This window comes from Crocodylus porosus, unplaced genomic scaffold (assembly GCF_001723895.1).
Source record: "Crocodylus porosus isolate Cpor-Errol unplaced genomic scaffold, CroPor_comp1, whole genome shotgun sequence".
Taxonomy (NCBI): domain Eukaryota; kingdom Metazoa; phylum Chordata; order Crocodylia; family Crocodylidae; genus Crocodylus; species Crocodylus porosus.
This window is the reverse complement of record NW_017728922.1, coordinates 951,364-968,796: the sequence shown is the minus strand read 5'-3', so window position 1 is coordinate 968,796 and position 17,433 is coordinate 951,364. Positions and strand designations below refer to the sequence as shown.

Below are 17,433 nucleotides of genomic sequence, written 5' to 3'. Positions count from 1 at the left end.
AGCTCTCCACCTCTGCAGAAGCCGACGGGGAAATGGCCCTGGGAAGAAACCGCTGGAGCAAACCCTGCGGTAGCGCAGCATCGGGGCACGCCGCAGGGCTGCGACGGTGTCGTGCGCGTGTAAGGAGCGGGCACGTGGCTGCCCCGGGGTAGCGGCCTGCCGTAGACGCCGTCAGCGCGCGAGGCCGGTCTGCACGGAGCCGGCCGCTACCCCGGGCGATGGGCGCGGCCCGCGCAGGGCACTTCTCCGAGCGGGAACAGGGGGACCCGGCCTGGCAGGAGGCTGCCCATCCGTGGGAGAGGCACACACCAGCTCCGGGACTGGACGGGGTAAGCCCTGCTGCTCCCGGGTGCCGACTGTCCGCCCTGCCCCAGAGCAGCGTGGGCCTGCTGGGAAGGGGCCGCGGCGGGTCGGCAGCATCAGAGCGCCGGGACCCTGGACGAGCCGGTGAGGAGGCAGCTGCAATAACAAGCCGGCGGCCAGGGATCAGGCCACGGCTGCACAAAGCGCTCGGCAAACAAGCGGAGCGGGGGAGGTCCGGCAAGGGGGAGCGTGGCGCTGCTGCCACGTGGACTCTGGCCTGGGGACCACTTCTCCCCCCGTCCGCGCGGGCCGGACGTCCAGGCGGCGCTTCGGGAAGAGCTGGTTCCAGCTTCGGCCCCGAAGCCACTGAGCGGAGGCTGCTGCATCCCGGAGGAGACAAGGGGACATCCTCGTTGCAACGCGGCCTGGCCCCAACCTCACCCCCGCAGCCACGAGCCTCCCCGCAGTTAACCAGTGCCTTCAGCCCAGGCTCCCGGGCTTCAAACCACTTCCCCTCCAGCCCATGCTGAGAGTCCTCCAGCACCTTCCCACAATGCCCCCCACCCCTGGCCTGTGCCAAAAAGGACAGGTAAGTTCTCCCACAATGCACTGGGAGAGTGTCCTGGAGATGCTCAGCTCGGCGAGGGAGGGGTGCGGCGCTCCCGAGGGCGCAGGCGCGCCGCCGGCCAGGCTCGGTTAGCTGAGCTGCTAAGCTAACCCTGGTGCCGGTTCCCCAGGTCTCTTTGCAGCAAGGGCGCAGCTTGCACTGGCAGTCCCAAGGCTGCTGGGCAATGGGACGCAAATGCTGACTTCTGCGCCGGATGTGTCCAGGGAGGAGGCAGGCTGAGCATGAAATGGTTCCCCGAGGATACCCCTTCCAGCAGGTGAGAGCACGTCCCAGCTGGGCTCAAGCCCCCGGCCGTGCCCGGATGTCTGGGCACTGCATGACGCCAGGCAGAGCTCCTGGGGACAGCCGTGCAGAGCTGACCGGGGCAGACGACACCCCCACTCCCCCTCCTCTGCCTCGCTGGGCTCCAGCAGCTGTGCGGGCAGCTGGATACAGCTCTTCTGTCTGGCTCTTCCCGGCACAGAGGCCCATTCAGAGGCCGGGTGGCCTGGGGTCTCTGCGGGGTCACTGCTCCTGCGCCCGGAGCCAGATTTCTGCAGCAGCATCGTCCCCGCGGCTCTGTGTTGTTATTGTCTCCCACGAGGCTCCCAGACGTGGTGTCACAGAGAGGGGAGCGCGGCTTTCTGGGGATGATGTCACCGCCTTGGAGGCTTGCTGGGTGTCACAGCAATGCCGCTAAGGGCTGGGGCCAAGGGGCGCGAAGCCCGACCCCTCTGCGGCCAGCGGCTGGGGATGCAACTACCGGCCGCCTCTTGTGCTGGGAACCCAGGGGCACCCCAGCTCTGCACCCCGCGGCCTAGGGCTGCGTGCACAGCACGGGACCCCTGCGGGCTCCTGCAGAGGGTCCCCCTGAGCTCTGGCACAGCTGCCCCCCACACCGTGACCTGTCGCTAGGCATCAACTTGGAGTTGCTGGGGTGGGGAGCAAAGAGATCTGGCCTCCAAACTGCCCATTCTGTAGCTCGGGTGGGTGGGGGGGTCTAGCGTGCTGGAAAGCCTGGTGCTAAGCAGTCCCCTCTGGGTCCAGGCGCGGCGTGTCGAGGAGCACGCGCAAGGCACGCAGAGGTCAGTGCACCGGGGCCCGGGCAGGTGGCACGTTTGCACTGAGATCCAAGTGAGCAGGTGCGAGCCCCCGGGGCTTCCCTGGCAGGGGGAGCAGGGGAGCGCCTGCGTGCAGGGAGCCCCTGGCCACGGGGGAGGGCCGCAGGCAGAGCACAGCGCTTGGCTCCAGCTGCTGCCCAGTTACTGATAAGGTTGCTTCCTGGCGCATCTCCCAAGTGTCCGGGGCGGGTCATAGATTATAGATGTTGCGGTCGCAGGTAAGATAACCCCAGCCAGGTGCTTGGGTGAGCGGAGCAGCTCCCGGTGCCAGATCAGCAGCTGGCGGAGCTGCCACGAGAGCTCTCCTTGCACTATTTCCGGCTGCAGCGGGGAAGCTGCCCCGCCGCCCCCAAGCCTGGCCCCGACCCGCAGTGCCGCAGCCTGGGCCGACTGCGTGGGGTGCCCCGAGCGGTACCACACGCTGCTGCAGGCGAGCAGGTTAGTTAGGCGTGATCTACCTGCCACAAATCCACGCTGGCTTCCCTGCTGCATTGTTTTTCCCGCTGTACTCCCACAGATATGATCCTTCATAACCTTTTCAAAGACCTTTGCAAAGATGGAGGTGAGAGAGACTGGCCTATAATTACCCAGATCCTCCTTCCTCCCCCCCTTGAAAACAGGGACCACAGTGGGCCTTTTCCAGTCCTCTGGGACCTGCCCCGAGCGCCAGGAGCTCGAGCAGCCGTGCCTGCGGTTCTGCTATGACACCGGCCGACTCCTTCAGGGCCCGCGGATGCAGCTCGCCCAGGCCTGCCGACTCGGACGCCCCCGTCCAGCCGCCTGACTCCGCACCGGGTCAGCGTGACGGCTGGTGTCCCTCTGATGCCCATCTAAGAGCCCGTTAGGAGACTCATCTTGCCCCTGTTCAGGAACACCGAGGCAAAAACCTCATTGAAGAGCTCAGCCTCGTCCCCCCTCTCTGTCACTAATTGCGCCTCCTTGTTCAGTAGGGGTCCTATGCTGCCCCGCGCCTTCCTTTTACTCCCTACATACCTAAAAAAAGTCTTTTTATCTTTAATTTGTGTTGCCAGCCTCAGCTCTGTAGTTGCTTTCGCCTTTCTCACCGCCTCCCTGCAAGCGCGGGCCAAGTAGGTGTACTCCTCCTTGGTAGCTTCCCCCTGCTTCCACTGCCTGTGTGCCTCCTCTTTTGCCCTTAGGCTCCCCTGGATTTCCCTGTTTAGCCAAGGACATTTTTTGGCTCCTAAAAGCCCCTAACCATACGAGTGGCCCTTCTCTGGACCCTCTCCAGGTCCCTCTTGAAGTGTGGAGCCCAAAACTGCCAACAAACTCCTCAGGGGAGATCATAGATTTCATAGACACTGGGGCTGGAAGGGACCTCGGGAGATCATCGAGTCCAGCCCCCTGCCCCAGGGGCAGGAAGTCAGCTGGGGTCATAGGATCCCAGCAAGATAAGCATCCAATTTGCTCTTGAAGGTGTTCAGTGTAGATCAACAGCAGATAGGCAGAGCCCTTTTCTCCCCAGCACCACCTGGGGTGACAGGAGCAATGGTAATAAGCTGATGGAGAATAGGTTTAGCTTGGAGATCAGAAGGCAATATTTTACAGTTCGGGTGGACAAAACCTGGAACCAACTACCCAGGGAAGTGGTCCTCGCCCCTACCTTGGGCAAATTCAAGAGGAGGTTGGATGATCCCCTGTCTGGGGTCTTGCGAGCCCAGCATTCGCTCCTGCCTGCGGCCGGGGGTCAGGCAAGATGACCTGTTCAGGTCCCTCCTGACCCGAGCTACTATGAAACTATGAAAACTGGACGCAGTATCCAGCTGTGGTCTGACCAGCGCCCAACAGAGGGGAAGTATCACCTCCCTGGTGTTGTTGGTCAAGCATCTGCTGCTGCACGATAAAGTGCCGTTAGCTTTGCTGATGACCTCGTCACACTGACGACTCGTGTTCATCTTGGAGCCCACGGGGGCTCGGAGATCCCTGTCTGCTTCCGTGCTGCCGAGCGGTCGTTTCCCAGGCAGTAGGTGTGCTGGACATTTTTCCTCCCTATGTGCAGTGCTTTGCATTTCTCCTTGTTAAATCGCATCCTATTGTTTTCTGCCCATTTGTCCAACCTGTCCAGGTCTGCCTGTAGTCGTTCCCTGCCCTCCGGTGTGTCCACTTCTCCCTGCAGTTTTGTATCATCTGCAGACTTGGACAGAGTACACGTCACTCCCTCGTCCAAGTTGCTGATGAAGACATTGAAGAGTATCGGTCCAAGGACCGAGCCCTGCGGGACCCCACTGCCCACGTCCTTCCAGGTCGACACTGACCCATCCACCACCGCTCTCTGGGTACAACCCTCGAGCCAATTTGCCACCCACCAGGCTGTGCAATCATCCAAGTCCCAGCCTCTTAACTTGTTCACCAGTACGGGGTGGGATACTGTCTCAAAGGCCTTCCTGAAGTCTAAGTAAAGGATATCCACCCCTACTCCCGCATCGAGGTGTTTTGTAACCTGGTCATAAAGAGACTAGATCAGTCAGGCACGATCTACCCGCTACGAACCCGAGCTGCTTTCCCCTCGGTGTAATTTTTTGTGCTGGGCTCTCACATATATGAGCCTTAATAATCTTTTCAAAGACTTGGCCAAGGATGGAGGTGAGGCTGACTGGCCTGTAGTTGCCTGGATCCTCCTTCCTCCCCTTCTTGAAAATAGGGACCGCACTGGCCCTTTTCCAGTCCTCCAGGACCTGGCCCGTGCACCATGAGCGCTCAAATATCCTTGCCAGTGGCTGTGCAGTGACGTCCGCCAGCGCCTGTAGCACCCTCGGCTGCAGCTCGTCCGGCCTGCCGACTCCAACGCATCCAGCCCTCCCAAGTGACTCTGCACCATCTCAGGGTCAATGCTTGGTGGTCTGGTGCCCAGCTGTTGTCTCTCTACGAACCCATTACGAGACTTGTCTTGCCCCGCGTTTAGGAAGACTGAGGCAAGGAACTCATCGAGGAGTTTAGCCTCGTCCACCCTGTCTGTCCCCATTTGCTTTTGCCCGTTCAGTAGTGGTCCTATACCGCCTGGGCCTTCCTTTTATTCCCTACATATCTGAAAAACATTGCCATAACTCATGGCCCCCCAGAACATGATGATTTGGTGTGGCTGGGATGTTGCAGTCGGAGACGGTCCTGCTTTGAGCAGGGGGTCGGACTGGATGTGACCTTTCTAACCCTAACTTTCTATGTTTCTCTGATGCCGTGCAGGACTGTGCAGATGATTGCTCCTCTGCACACGTTGTGCAATAGTCGTGCCCAGCCCGGCACCACCGTTCACCCTGCGCACGCACAGCTACCGGCTCTTGAGCAATTGCTTTGTTACACAAATGTCTTCCCCCAGGGCAGCTGTACTCCGGCTGCTGGCTGGGATGCCAGGAAGGCGGCAGTGTGCGTTCACCTGGGCAGCCCTGGGGGCACGCGTGGCCCGGTGGGGACCCTGGCCCCGTCCAAGTCCCTGCAGCATTTTCTGAAGTGCTGAGCTCTGCCCGGGGAGCAACGTCTGCGCGTTGCAGAAAGGAAACGGTCGCAGCCACTGCTGCTTGAGCAACTTTCTGCTTCCTCCCCGCCCAGCCCACCTCAGTTTCCCTTTTGAAACAGACTGGAAATGCCTGGGTTGTGCCACGAGGGCTGGAGGGCCGGGGACCCCTCAGACCGCTCGGCACGGCTCCGGAGCGGCGGGGCGCCTCCTCGCGCCCGTCGGGATGGCGGTGCAGAGCCTGGCGCTGGCTGCCCTCCTGCTGGCGGTCTCCACCGCGCTAGCCAGGGCCACCAACCCCGGGCTCGTGGCTAGAATCACCGGTCCGGGCCTGGCCTACGGTAGGTTCCCAGTCAGTCTTTCTGTCTCTGTCCTTAATGCACCCGGGGGTCGAGCTGCAAAGTCACCTTCCCCCGGCTGCCGCTGGACCCCCGGCTTCTTGCCCCCCCGGCCTCCCCACCCGACTACCTCACCCGCCACGCCTTCGTGCTACAATGTGACTAGGGTGGGCAAGCTGAGCAGCTGACCGGCCAAATCTTGTCAATTGACCAAGCTCTACTTGACCGGTCAAATAGCCAACCCCAAATGGGGCAGGGAGGCTGCCCCTAGACGGCAAAGGGTCTCTGTCTGGGCTTCAGCCCATTTTACCGAGCAGGGTCCTCACGCCCGAGGTTCGCTGCACCAGGACCCGAGGCCGTGCGGACCGGCCGTGGCGTCCAGCGACAGGATTGCCACCAAGCAGCCCCGGGCCCATTGCGAGGGCCAGGCGGTGAGCTGCCCTTTCCGCCCCCGCAGCCTGTCAGGAGGGCATCGCTGCCCTGGAGAAGAAGCTGGCCAAGATGAAGCTGCCGGACATGTCGGGGTCCCAAGGGACACCCGTAGGAGACGTGTACTACGAACTCTCCCGGTGAGACGGCTGCTGGCTTCCCCTGGGGGGGCTGGAGGAGGTTTGGGAGGGAGGCAGAGCAGGGCGGGCATGGCGAGAGGAAGACGCGTGTCCCGAGAGCTGGACGAAGCCCTCCAGAGACAAGCGGGCGATGGCGGGAGGCAGCGCGGGCAGGGAGGGGTGGCGCGCAAGCAGGGCCCGGACAGGCGGTGCTGGTGGTGGGGGGACGAGGATGCCGGTCCACCCAGGCCCAGCCCCGGGCTCCGGCTGACAGCGCCGCGCTCCTTTGCAGCTTGAACCTCCTCCGCTTCTGGCTGCCGAGCTCCCAGATCACCCCCATCCCCAACGTGGGCGTCCAGGTGTCCGTCTCCAATGCCTTCGCCCAGCTGACGGGGAACTGGAAGTGGAAGAAAGGGATCTTGTGAGTGCCCCGGGGCTCCTGCGCGCCCTCGCCCTGGTGCAAACCGCTTTGCCGCCTGGAAGGCGCTCGGGCCTTCGCCTCGGCCGGCTCTGCAGCTCGGCTCCTCCCGGCCACGCGGGCTGCAGGGCGACGCTTTTGCTGCAGTCCCTCCTGCCTCTGCCCGAGCGGCTGCGGGGGGTAGCGAGCGGCACAGCGTGCAGCCTGAAGCGATGGGGGACAGTGCACGCAGGGCCGGTCCCTCCACACCCCCCGTCCAGGGCCCGGCGGTGGGGACTGTCAGGGTTATCTCCCAATCCTCCACTCCTCCGGTCACAAAGGAAGGGGGAGAAAAGGTGGCTTGCTGTGACGAAGCCTCCTGGATGCGCCCCCACCGTAGGGACGCCAAGCGAGCCGGAGCAACCCGCACCGGGGGGGAGGGAGCGCGCCGGCCGTCTCCATCGCGGGGTCTTAGGGGCACACCTGACTCTCCTGTCCCCTCCTCCCGTTAGTGGGGACCGCGGCTCGTTTAACCTGATGGTCACTGGTCTCCGCATCTCTGTCGGGCTGAAGCTGGGGAGCGACGCCTCTGGGACCCCCACCGTGACCACCTCTGCCTGCACCACCTCCATTTCGGATGTCGAGGTGCGTGCTGGGTACGTAACTCCCCTTCCGTGGCCAGGACCGGGGGCCGCGCATTGGAGCCCGTCCCCCCAGGACAGATCAGCCGCTTGCTGCCTCCTCCTCCTGGACCGGATCCCGCTGGCCCACCCCGTGCTGCTTCCCTTGGAAAGGCTGGAGGGGGACGTGGATCCAGCAGCCCTGTCCTGTGCCCTTATATTGGCCCTAAGGCGTTATCGCTGCTATCCCCTGATGTCCCTGGGGAGATGGGCTGGTCGGGGCAGAGCTGGTGTAAGAGGAGGCGGTTGCACATTCCTGCGCTGTGTTGGAGTTTGGCCTGCGGCGTGGCCTGTTCGAGGGGGTGCTTTCCGTGCGGGGGCACCGCTCTGACCAGGCCGGCTCTTTGCCGATGCAACATTTAAGACGAAATGGGGCAGCCCAGCTTTGCCCGCAGGCCGATCTGGAGAAGCGTGCCTTTGTCGGCGGGAGGACACCGCCCTGCGGCTGGAGAAAGGTGACTCTCTCGTGCTCTCTCCTTAGCTGGATTTACGAGCTGATCGTCAAGATATTTAAGTCGCGCATCAGGGCAGTGATGCAAAGCAAGGTATGGTGCGCTGGGGACGGGGGCCCTTGCCCTTCCCCGTCACTCACGTGCTCGGTGTGCTGCGGTTTGATGGCAGCCGCCGTACGGCTGCTCGTTGCAGTGGTGACGAGCGGGTGGGACACCGGATGAACACGCGTGCGCTAACTGCACTCACCTCGGCCTTGCAGCAGGTCACATCGAAGGCTAAATCCGCCGTGTTTGCGAGCGCCTGCCGTAACCGGTTCCCAATTAACAAAGCCTTCTCCTTCCATGCAATCAGCTAATTAGAGCGCGCACCTGAGCCAAAAGCACAGCAACCCCAAAGACCAGCCAGCAGCCTGCCACTTGTATTGATTTTTGGGGAGGGGGCAGCTCTGGGTACAAACGCTCGCGTCTGGCTTCTCAGGCGCTTGCTGCCTTGTCTTAATGGGGCCCGTCAGGGAAACCCTCGTACCTATGGCACCGCACAAAAGCCTACATGCAGGAGACCTGCAACAGGACATGGAAACAAGCTGTTAGCAATAATTGCTACAAGGCAAACTGGCACGAGCTGCAGCCTCTCTGGATGCGCGCGCGGCCTGTGCAGGAAGGCGGCGGTCGGCGAGCGCAGATGGAAAACGCGGGGCCGGCGGCATCGCGCTACGGCTGGTGCCATCTAGTGGCTTTCCCGGGGCCACCGGGACCCCCGGAGCCGACGTGCCGGCCCCGGGGCGGCTCAGGGCAGCGCCCGCCTCCCGGGGGGACGAGGCCGCAGTGTCCAGCCCGCGCCTGTCCGTCCCGGGAAGGGCCTTGAGCCGCCTTTTCCCTCCTGGGCTCTCCCGCTGCACCCAGGAGCAAGGCCGTCCGTGCATCTTGTCGAGGCCTCCCTCCTTCCCGTCGCGCTGGGCCGCCCTCCGCTCAGCCCCCCTCCCCGCGCCCCTCTCTGCAGGGCTGGTCGTCACCGTTATCCCCCTCCCCTGGGGCAGTGCTGTCACAAGCCCCGTGCCCGATCTGCGCAGCCCTCGGGCAGCTTGCCGGACCGCCGGGTGACATGCCCAAGGAGAGCCGCTTGCTGCAACCGATAGTTACTGCAAAGCAAACCGGCGCGAGCTGCAGCCTCCCTGGATGCGAGGCCGGGGGTCTCCACGTTGTTTCCCGCAGGTCTGCAGAGAGCTGAGGAGCTTCGTCAGCACCCAGCTGCAGCCTTACCTCCACACGCTGCCAGGTACCGCGCGGGTGCTCCCCCCGGCCACGTCGTGGGGGGCAGGAACCCAGCCCGAGCTCCCCGGAGCACCCCACGGATGTAGCCCGGGAGGTTTCCCAAGCACGAAGGGCTCGGGGGACTAGGGTCGGCTGGGACCTAGAGACCCCCTGGCTTTCTTCTGCCGCCGCGGGCCCACTGGGAACAGCCGCTGCAAAGCTGCAGCCCCTGCCCCGTGCTGGGACACGGCACTTCCACGTGGGCCGTGGCGTGAGCGCTGGGCGCCGGGGCCGCGTAGCCGGGAGCAGGTTGGTGTCCCCTCCGGGGCGCCGGGAGGGGCCCAGTTCCCTGCAGGACCTGTTGTCTCCCCTGTTTCCCAGTCACAGCAGCGATAGACACGGTGGCCAGCATCGACTACTCCCTGGTGGGCCCCCCCGTGGTGACGGCCCAGTACCTGGATGTGAATCTGAAGGTGCGAGGTGCCCGGGGGGACAGGCAGGGTTGCCTCACCCCAGACCCCGCAGCTGCCCAGGCCGGGAGGACGGGGGCAAGATCCCGCGCAAACCCCGGGCCCGAGGCCACCCCACAAGTGCCAGCGCCTGGCAAGAGTCGCTCTTCGCTCTCGTCTTCCCTAGGGCGAGGTCTTCTCCCGGGCTCACCGCGCGCCGGCCCCCTTCTCTGCCCCCGCGCTGGCCTTGCCGACGGAGCGTGGCCGCATGGTTTACCTGGGGGTCTCCAGCTACTTCTTCAACACCGCCGGCGTCGTCTACCAGGCTGCCGGGCTCCTGGTCTTCAACATCACCAACGACATGGTGCGGGCACGAGACCTGCTGGGCCACGGTGTCTGCACCGTGCCTCGGCTGGCGACACTTCCCTCCTGTCCCGGGCTGCACGAGCCCCGTGGCTGGGCGGGAGGTGCCGTGGCTGCGCCCCGTGCTGTTCCTGCAGTGAACTGAAGCTTTCTCCTGCTGCAGTTTCCCAAAGAGGGCTTTTTCCACCTGAACACCTCCGCCTTCTCCCACTTCATCCCCCAGGTAAGTGGGCTGCTGCCCGCACCCCTGAGCCTGGGAGTCCGCAGCCCACGCGGCTGCGGTGGGCGCAGGGGAGGGCACAGCCGCCCGGGCGGGGGGGGGGATGCCTCGGGCTCCATCCCCATCACCGCCGCCTGACCTGCGCCCCGGCTCTGCCCCCAGCTGCAGCAGCGGTACCCCGACCGGCTCATGGAGCTGCGGCTCACGACCCCCTCGGCGCCGTTCCTGACCGTCGCGCCCAGAGGCCTGGAGCTGGCGCTGGTCATGGACATCCAAGCCTACGCCAGCCTGCCCAGCGCCAGCCTCGCTCCGCTCTTCCTCCTCCGCCTGGTCAGCCCACGCTCGGCTCCGGGAGGGGGATGGAGTCCAGCTCGGAGCCCTCCCCGCATCCCGACGTCTCCCTGGCCACGGCACGGCCGCAAGCTGGGGGTGCGCTGGGTGCCCCGACGGCACGAGCTGACGCGGCTTCTCCTTCTGTCCCCAGTCGAGCAACATTTCTGCCAGCGTCACCGTGAGCGCTGACCGGCTCTACGGGACCTTGGCATCTGGCAGGTGAGCGGCAGAGGGAGTCGAGGCCTGACCCTCCGGCTCCAGGCAGCTCCCAGGCCAGAGGAAACCTGCAAAGACGTCCCCAGGCTGGTCGGGGATGCTCGCTGGCTCCGTAGCCACAGGGCTCGGAGATGATCCAGATACAGCCGGCAGCAGAATTAGCTCCAGGGCCAGAAACTGTGATGACCGTTAGCCAACACGTGGCGGGGGGGGTGCTGACATGTGTCTGTCCCCGCACAGGCTGGAGCTGTCACTGAAGCACTCGGACATCGGCCCCTTCTCGGTGAGTTGCCCTCACGGGCCCTCGGCTGCACTGGCCCTGCCTGGAAGACCTGGTGGGCTGGGGTCATCCCCGTGCACCCTGCAGCCAGGGGAGGGCAGGGAGCGGCACGGCTGCCACCCTGCCAGGGCGGCTTGCAACACCAGCCAGGCCCCCTCGGACCCGTTACCTGCTGGCCGCACCTGCTCTGCCCTTCAGCACCCGGCTCCGGCCTCCCCTGCCCCGGCCCGAGCATCGTGGAGGGGATGCTCTCCTCCACCCTGCACCCCAGGCCGCTGGACCTGCCCGCGGGCTCAGCTTTGCTGCTTGCCGGACAGCCTCCGCGTGTACTGGGTTCAGTCTCGTCCCCCAGCGCGTGGCCCCTGCAGCCCCCGCTCCCCGCTTTCCTCTGCTTCCTCCAGCTGATGGGCTTTTCCTCCCCTTCATCTTCCCCAGGTGGAAGGGCTGCAGCAGTTCATGAACTTCTGTGCCTCCCACATCCTGCTGCCCTTGGCGAATGGTGAGCATCTGGCAGGGGCCAGGGGTGCACGGCAGGCCTGGGAGCTGGGGTCAGTCAAGGGCCCTGCCCATAGTCAGCTCTGGAGCATGGCTCAAAGCTACCGCGAGCCAAGGAGCCCTGGGCGGTGGGAAAGCAGTGCAGAAGCACAGCCGGCGTGCATGGGGCTGCAGGAGGAAGGTGGCTCAGCAGAGGCGTCTCCGGGCCGCGACTCCGGGGTTGAAGCAAATGCAATGGAAAGAATGAGCCGGGCATGCGGCTTAATGGCTTCCAGACCCCCGCTCCCCGCACGTGGAGCAGCAGAGCCGCTGGGGGACGGCTCGCACGCAGGGCAGCAGGGCCAGGCAGCACGCACGAAGCCCCCCAGCCCTGTGCAGCCGCTGGGGGAGCTCCCCTGCCCCCACCCCAAAGGGTCTGGAGCCTGGGGCATCCGGTTCTCCTGCCCCCGACCTCGGGCTGTCACCTGCTGTGTTTTTCAGACCGGCTGAAGAAGGGCTTCTCCCTCCCGCTGCCCAAACACGTCCAGCTCTCCGGCTGCAGCCTGCAGCCACGCCAGGTCAGTGACACCGGCTGGGGGGCACGCACGCCGTCAGGGCTGGGGGGGCTCAGAGGATCCTTCCCATCACCGGTGGAGGGAGAGAGTCCACTGGAGCGGACCCGGTGTTTGTAAAGCTTTTGGGGTCCGTCTCGGGGATGCTAAATACACGCAACCTATTAGTTAGCACATCCGAGCCCTGGGGCTGGCCTGGAGCACGGCCCAGCCCGTCCCCAGGGGAGATGAGCTGCAGAGGGATGCTCCGCACAGCTGGCACAGCTCGCTGAGCACAGGCGAGGCTGGGAAACGAGAGCTGGCGTCGGCCCCAGCCCCTCTGATGCGCAGCCAGCTCGCGTTCCCGGCGCTGAGCCGTGCACGTGCTGCGCGGCTGCTGGCTGCAGTGCACCGAGTGCCTGGGCCCAGGGGAAACCGCCCCTTCCCCGCGGCAAGCCGGGGGGTTGTGCCACACCTGACGGCATCGTGGCCTCTCGCCTAGGACTTCCTGCTGCTGGGAGCAGACGTGCGATACGGGTGCTGAGGACGAAGGCGGTCTCCCCCTGCATTGCACCTGGCCTTGCACCCAGGCCCTTCTACCCGGCCCCAGGCTGACGGCACCGATTCTCCCCCGCGGGTCTCTTCTCCCTGCCACGCACCCGTGCTGTGATGCCAGCGGGGTCTGATGCTCCCTTGCCCTGCCAGCCTGTGTTCCCAGAGCCCCGTATCTGGCAGCTGAAAGCCGCAGCCGCATCTGGCATCTTGGGCCCCGGGTGCAGGGAACACACATGCAAGTATTAAAAAGAAATTGCAAAAGGCAAAGCCGTGCCTGGATCTCCCTTTGTCCCGCAGCCTTCGGGGCCCGGCCGGGCCAAGTGGAGAGCAGTGCGGTGGGACCGCCGCAGGCCAAGGATGCGGAGAAGGGCTCCGTGTCCAGCTGTGCAAGAGACCAGGTGGGCGTGGAGAGCGGGGCCCGGCTCTGCCAGAGCTGGCGTCCACCCTCCGGGCCCCTGCCAGGCTGCAGCGGGCTGGACTTTCTCTTCCCTAAATGCTCTGGAAGGTGGAAAGATGCCCTGGACATCTGCATGTGGCCTGGCTGCCCACCCACTCCTGCTGCCAACTCAGCCCTGGGGCAGCGATAGCAATGCCCCTCGTGTCCCCTCAGTGGGTGGTAGCAGCTAAAGGCAAGAGGTCTCCTTGCAGACCCACCTGGGACCCTGCGCCCAGCCTGTTCTTGCACCTTCCTAGCCAAAAAAGGCCTGGATGGAGGGGGCGGTGGAGCTGCAGGTCCTGTGAAGTGAGGGTCCCTGCTGCCTTCCTCCCCCAAACCATCCCCTCTGCAGCTCGCCTCGACGGGGAGGGTGTTAGCAAGTTTTAGAGCCCGTTTTAGTGGGTTACTGGAAAGCAGCCCAGGATGATCAGGGCTACGGGGTTTGGAATTGCCGGCGCTGTAAGTGGAGCGGGATTTTTGGGTGGAGGAAATATCTGAAATAACAACACACTGACACAGCCTTGCAGACGCGGCTGCAGCGTCGGCATGCGGTGAACCGGCTCATGGAGGTCGATGGGAAATCGTCCACCGCCTTCGGTGAGCTCTGCCGCAGCCCCGGCCTGTCTGCTCCAAGAGTTTCCCAGCTCCATTGCAAACACTAATGACTAGAGCCACTTACGGTCTTTCCATCACAATGGTTTTTTTTTTTTTCCAAGTGAAAAACAGCATTTGACACAAAGGGAAGTTTTGCAAACATGTTTTTGCTGGGGAGCCAAGAATATGGAAACCAAATGTTTTTAAGCAACCCAAACAATGCATTTCTTTTTTTCTAGGTTTAAAGTAAAAATGTGTGAGCTGGGTTTTTCCAAGTAAATGTGAAAAAACTCAAGAATTTTCCATGTGACTAAAACAAAAACAATCTTTTTTCTTCCCCAGCAGTTTTCCCGGGTGCTGGGGAATCATTTTCTGAGCAGCATGGCTAATTTAATAAGGCCAGCAGTGGAAGCACCCATTTCACAGGTGGGAAAAGTGAGGCCTAGCAGAGCAGTTCAGTGATTAGTGTTAAGGCAGAGGCAGGAATAGAAGCCAGGAGTCCTATCAGCAGCTCTCGATGCACGGGGAAGGACAGACTAACCCTCTGTCCTGGGCACTGGGTCCTCTCTCCCCTGAGCAAGAGTGGGGAGGGCAGAGGGTGGCATCGCTCCCCTGGGAGCAGGGGCTGGCTGCAGTCCTGGTGACCCCCACTGCAGCAATGGGCACCCTCAGGGCTTGGCCGAGCCCGTGCCTTTTCAGCCAGGTGGGATGTTTCTAATTAATGATCGTACAGCGGAGCTGCCAGACCTCGCCCGGGCGTGCTGCTCAGGGCTCCAGCCCCCAGACGCAGCCGGAGGAAGGAGGCTGAGCTGGCCTGCGAGCTGCAACCCAACGCCTGCGGTGCAAGCCCCCTCCCTGCAGAACCAGGAGCCAGAGCCTACGGCCCTTTGCTTTTCCTGCTGATGGCATGCTTTGCACCCTGGGCCTTCTGGCTTTGGCATGCCCCCAGCCTCTCCCCACAGTCATGCATGCTGCAAATGGACAGCAGAGGTTCACACTTCATCACAGGCCTCCAGGAGCTGAGGCTTTACTTGGAGTGGGGGAAGAAAGGAGCATCACTGGAGTGGTAGATGTAGCACAGCACGGGACAGTCAAGGGGTAGGAAGGAACGGTAGTGCCAGGGCCCAAGCTTGCAGGGGAGCTGCATGCCCAGCGCAGGGCTGGGCTGGGGCAGCTCCATGCTGGCTGGGCAGCGGCTGCAGGCTGCAGCAGGGCTGGGCTGGGCTGGGCGCATGCACTGCCTCCTCCTCTTGCAAGGGAGCCCCCGTGCCGTGGGACCTGGCACAGCTCCCTCTGTCCCCCTGAAGATACCGCAGGCCCTGCTGCAACGGGAGCACTGGGTTTGCTCTCTGGATGGTCTCTGCTCAGGCGTGGGGCAGGGAGAGCTTCCCTCCCAGACGCCCTGGCAGCCCCTGGCTGGGCTCCCGGACTTGCAGCTGGAGTCTGGGTCCAGGAGGGAGCTGACTGTGGGGTGGCAGAGGTGATATCTTTTATTAGACCAACTAGATATTTGCAGAAAAAAATTCTTCATTTGCAAGCTTTCAGGCTTAGGCACCCTTCATCGGGCATAGGAGATTGCAAGGAGAACTTTCACAATCTTTGCAATCTCCTATGCCTGATGAAGGGTGCCTGTGCCCAAAAGCTTGCAAATAAAGCGATTTTTTTGCAAATCTCTTTTTTAGCTCATTACACCCTCCCCTGACTCACCCCAAACACACACACACACACACGTAATTTCCTGCTGCAGTCACTTGCCTGGATGACATCGGTACACGCTGCATGCCCTGGCTGTGTGCCCACCCCCATAGTACACGCGGAAGCCCAGGGCAGAGAAGGCATCCCCCCTCCCCAGGCGGGCTCGCGGTCTCCTCTGGAAGCTGGCCAGCCCCAGGCATCTGAGAGCAATAAAGAGCCAGGAGCTGATGGTGCCATATTAGCCCCGACACGCAACATTGTACAGTAATTTTCCACCGTGATCACTGATCGTTTGCTTCTCGTTATCCAGCTTTAATCGGCTTTAGGCTTGTTGTTATTCTGTGCACATGTCCACACCGCTTAGTCTCTACCGAAGCCAGGAGCGCTCCCCTCTCAGCCCGGTGCCCCCAGACAGGATCCCAGGCGGCTTGGCAGAGATGGGGCAGCTCACCAAGGCCTATTTCAAGTGGATTCAGGAGATCTGCTCCACTCCGTGTCCGCCCAGCACTGCCATACCAGGGCACTAGTGAGGGTGTCTGCTGTGCTGGTGGACAGCCCCAAGTGCAGCGGTCCAGGCTCCTGAATCCTCATCTCCCTCAGCCTTGGCCATCACCCCCGCTCTGGTCTCCCCTCCAGCGCTGCACATCCACACATGGAGAAGGAGAAGCAAAACCTGAGCGTGGACCCAGCTCTCGGGCCCGGGAGCCCGCCTTGCACCTGCAGCATTGTTTTCACATGGGAGATGCTCAACATGGCAAGCAAGAGCTAACTGCCCCGTCACCGTGGCTCCCAAAAGGTGCAGAGCCAGGCGCGCTCAGAAACTATTTGCCATTGCCAGGCACAAGCCCTCCAGATTGAGGGACCCTACTATGCTGCCAGGGCATCCAGCGTGCCCCATACCACACTAAACTCACTGCTCGCTACTCCAGAGATAGCCTTGACCACACTAGGCATGGCCCAGCGTGTGCCACCCCACCGGCTACTGCCGGGTTCAGGCTCAGCACTCGCCATGCCTGGCAGGAGCTGGACGTGGCGGTAGCCGGCATGGGGAGGCTGGGGACAGCACCAACCGTGCCAGACACGCCGAGCCAAACCCTCCTGGCACAGCACATTCACCTACAGGTGCAGCACTTACCCCGCCAGGTGCCACGTGCCCACCCAGAGGCACCACGTGCCCTGTTCAGGTACAGGATTTAGCACGCCAGGCCAGGGCTGCCACACCGGGTGTGAACCAGGCACCGTGCTGCCCACAACTCGGCAGAGCTTTCACCCCCGGAGGTACCAGACCCCCTGCTCCAGGGGCAGCAAACAGCATCAGTGAGTTCCCACCTCATGCCCCTGCACCGGTCGCCGGAGACCTGCTGCCGTGGGGTTTTCGGGAATATCAGGACCGCAGTCATATCCCACGAGTGCAGGTGACAACGGTGCTTCTCTGCTGCAATCTGAGCACAAATCACGGTAGAGAGAGAGAGACTCATGGACAATGGGGGCTGGAAGAGACCTTAGGGGGTCACATTCAGTCTGACCCCCTGCTCTAAGCAGGACCAGCCCAACTTCATCATCCCATCCAGGGCATTGTCTACATGGGTCTTAAACACCTCCAAGGATGGAGAGTCCACCACTGCTCTGGGAAGCCTGGTCCAGTGCTTCACCACCCTCCTGGTGAGGAAGTTTTTCCTGATATTCAAACTAAACCTGCCTTGCTGCAGCTTGAGCCCATTGCTCCTTGTCCTGGCATCTGCCCCCACTGAGACCATCCTCTCTGCAGCCCCCCTGCAGGGAGGTGAAGGCTGCTAGTCAATCCCCCTCGGTCTCCTCTTCTGCAGACTCAATCAGCCCAGCTCCCTAAGTCCTGTGCTCCAGCCCCCAAACCATTTTCATCGCCCTCCACTGGACTCTCTCCAAGGCATCCGCATCCTTTCCTGCTGCTCATTCTGCTGGTCCACAATTACAACGGATTAGCCCCCGCATCCAGCCAAATCCCCAAGTTTCCAAGCACCTTCCCCCTCTCCCCGAGCCCTTCTCCATATTCTAATTGACAAAAGATGCCTGGAAACACGCTGTAATATCTTCCCAGTGGCCCAGTTGTGGCAGGAGACCTGCC

At 62.9% G+C, this 17,433-nt stretch overlaps 2 protein-coding genes across 3 annotated transcripts; both read left to right on the top strand.

Annotated features, from left to right (window-relative positions):
• Window positions 1-5,564: 5,564 nt before the first annotated feature.
• On the top strand, window positions 5,565-10,190 carry BPI (bactericidal/permeability-increasing protein). The gene is made up of 8 exons (XM_019539499.1): window positions 5,565-5,838; window positions 6,293-6,404; window positions 6,676-6,804; window positions 7,293-7,436; window positions 7,942-8,005; window positions 9,125-9,188; window positions 9,545-9,636; window positions 9,800-10,190. The coding sequence occupies exons 1-8, from the start codon at window positions 5,724-5,726 to the stop codon at window positions 10,118-10,120; spliced, it is 1,041 nt and encodes a 346-aa protein (XP_019395044.1). The 5' UTR covers window positions 5,565-5,723; the 3' UTR covers window positions 10,121-10,190.
• Window positions 10,125-12,884, top strand: LOC109313099 (bactericidal permeability-increasing protein-like). Of its 2 annotated transcripts, XM_019539502.1 has the most exons (7): window positions 10,125-10,198; window positions 10,358-10,525; window positions 10,680-10,747; window positions 10,985-11,027; window positions 11,460-11,523; window positions 12,000-12,076; window positions 12,552-12,884. In XM_019539502.1, the coding sequence occupies exons 2-7, from the start codon at window positions 10,385-10,387 to the stop codon at window positions 12,591-12,593; spliced, it is 435 nt and encodes a 144-aa protein (XP_019395047.1). In that variant the 5' UTR covers window positions 10,125-10,198; window positions 10,358-10,384; the 3' UTR covers window positions 12,594-12,884. The 2 variants fall into 2 exon arrangements, with proteins under 2 accessions (XP_019395047.1, XP_019395046.1); XM_019539501.1 differs by lacking the exon at window positions 12,552-12,884 and having other exon boundaries at window positions 11,460-12,071.
• Window positions 12,885-17,433: the final 4,549 nt, after the last annotated feature.

Coding starts and splice junctions, on each gene's coding strand:
- LOC109313099 (XM_019539501.1), top strand. CDS start 10,385: ATGGAGCTGCGGCTCACGACCCCCTCGGCGCCGTTCCTGACCGTCGCG. Junction 10,748..10,984: donor GGGACCTTGGCATCTGGCAG/GTGAGCGGCAGA, acceptor GTCCCCGCACAG/GCTGGAGCTGTCACTGAAGC. Junction 11,028..11,459: donor CGGACATCGGCCCCTTCTCG/GTGAGTTGCCCT, acceptor CATCTTCCCCAG/GTGGAAGGGCTGCAGCAGTT.
- BPI (XM_019539499.1), top strand. CDS start 5,724: ATGGCGGTGCAGAGCCTGGCGCTGGCTGCCCTCCTGCTGGCGGTCTCC. Junction 6,405..6,675: donor GTGTACTACGAACTCTCCCG/GTGAGACGGCTG, acceptor GCTCCTTTGCAG/CTTGAACCTCCTCCGCTTCT. Junction 6,805..7,292: donor AAGTGGAAGAAAGGGATCTT/GTGAGTGCCCCG, acceptor TCCTCCCGTTAG/TGGGGACCGCGGCTCGTTTA.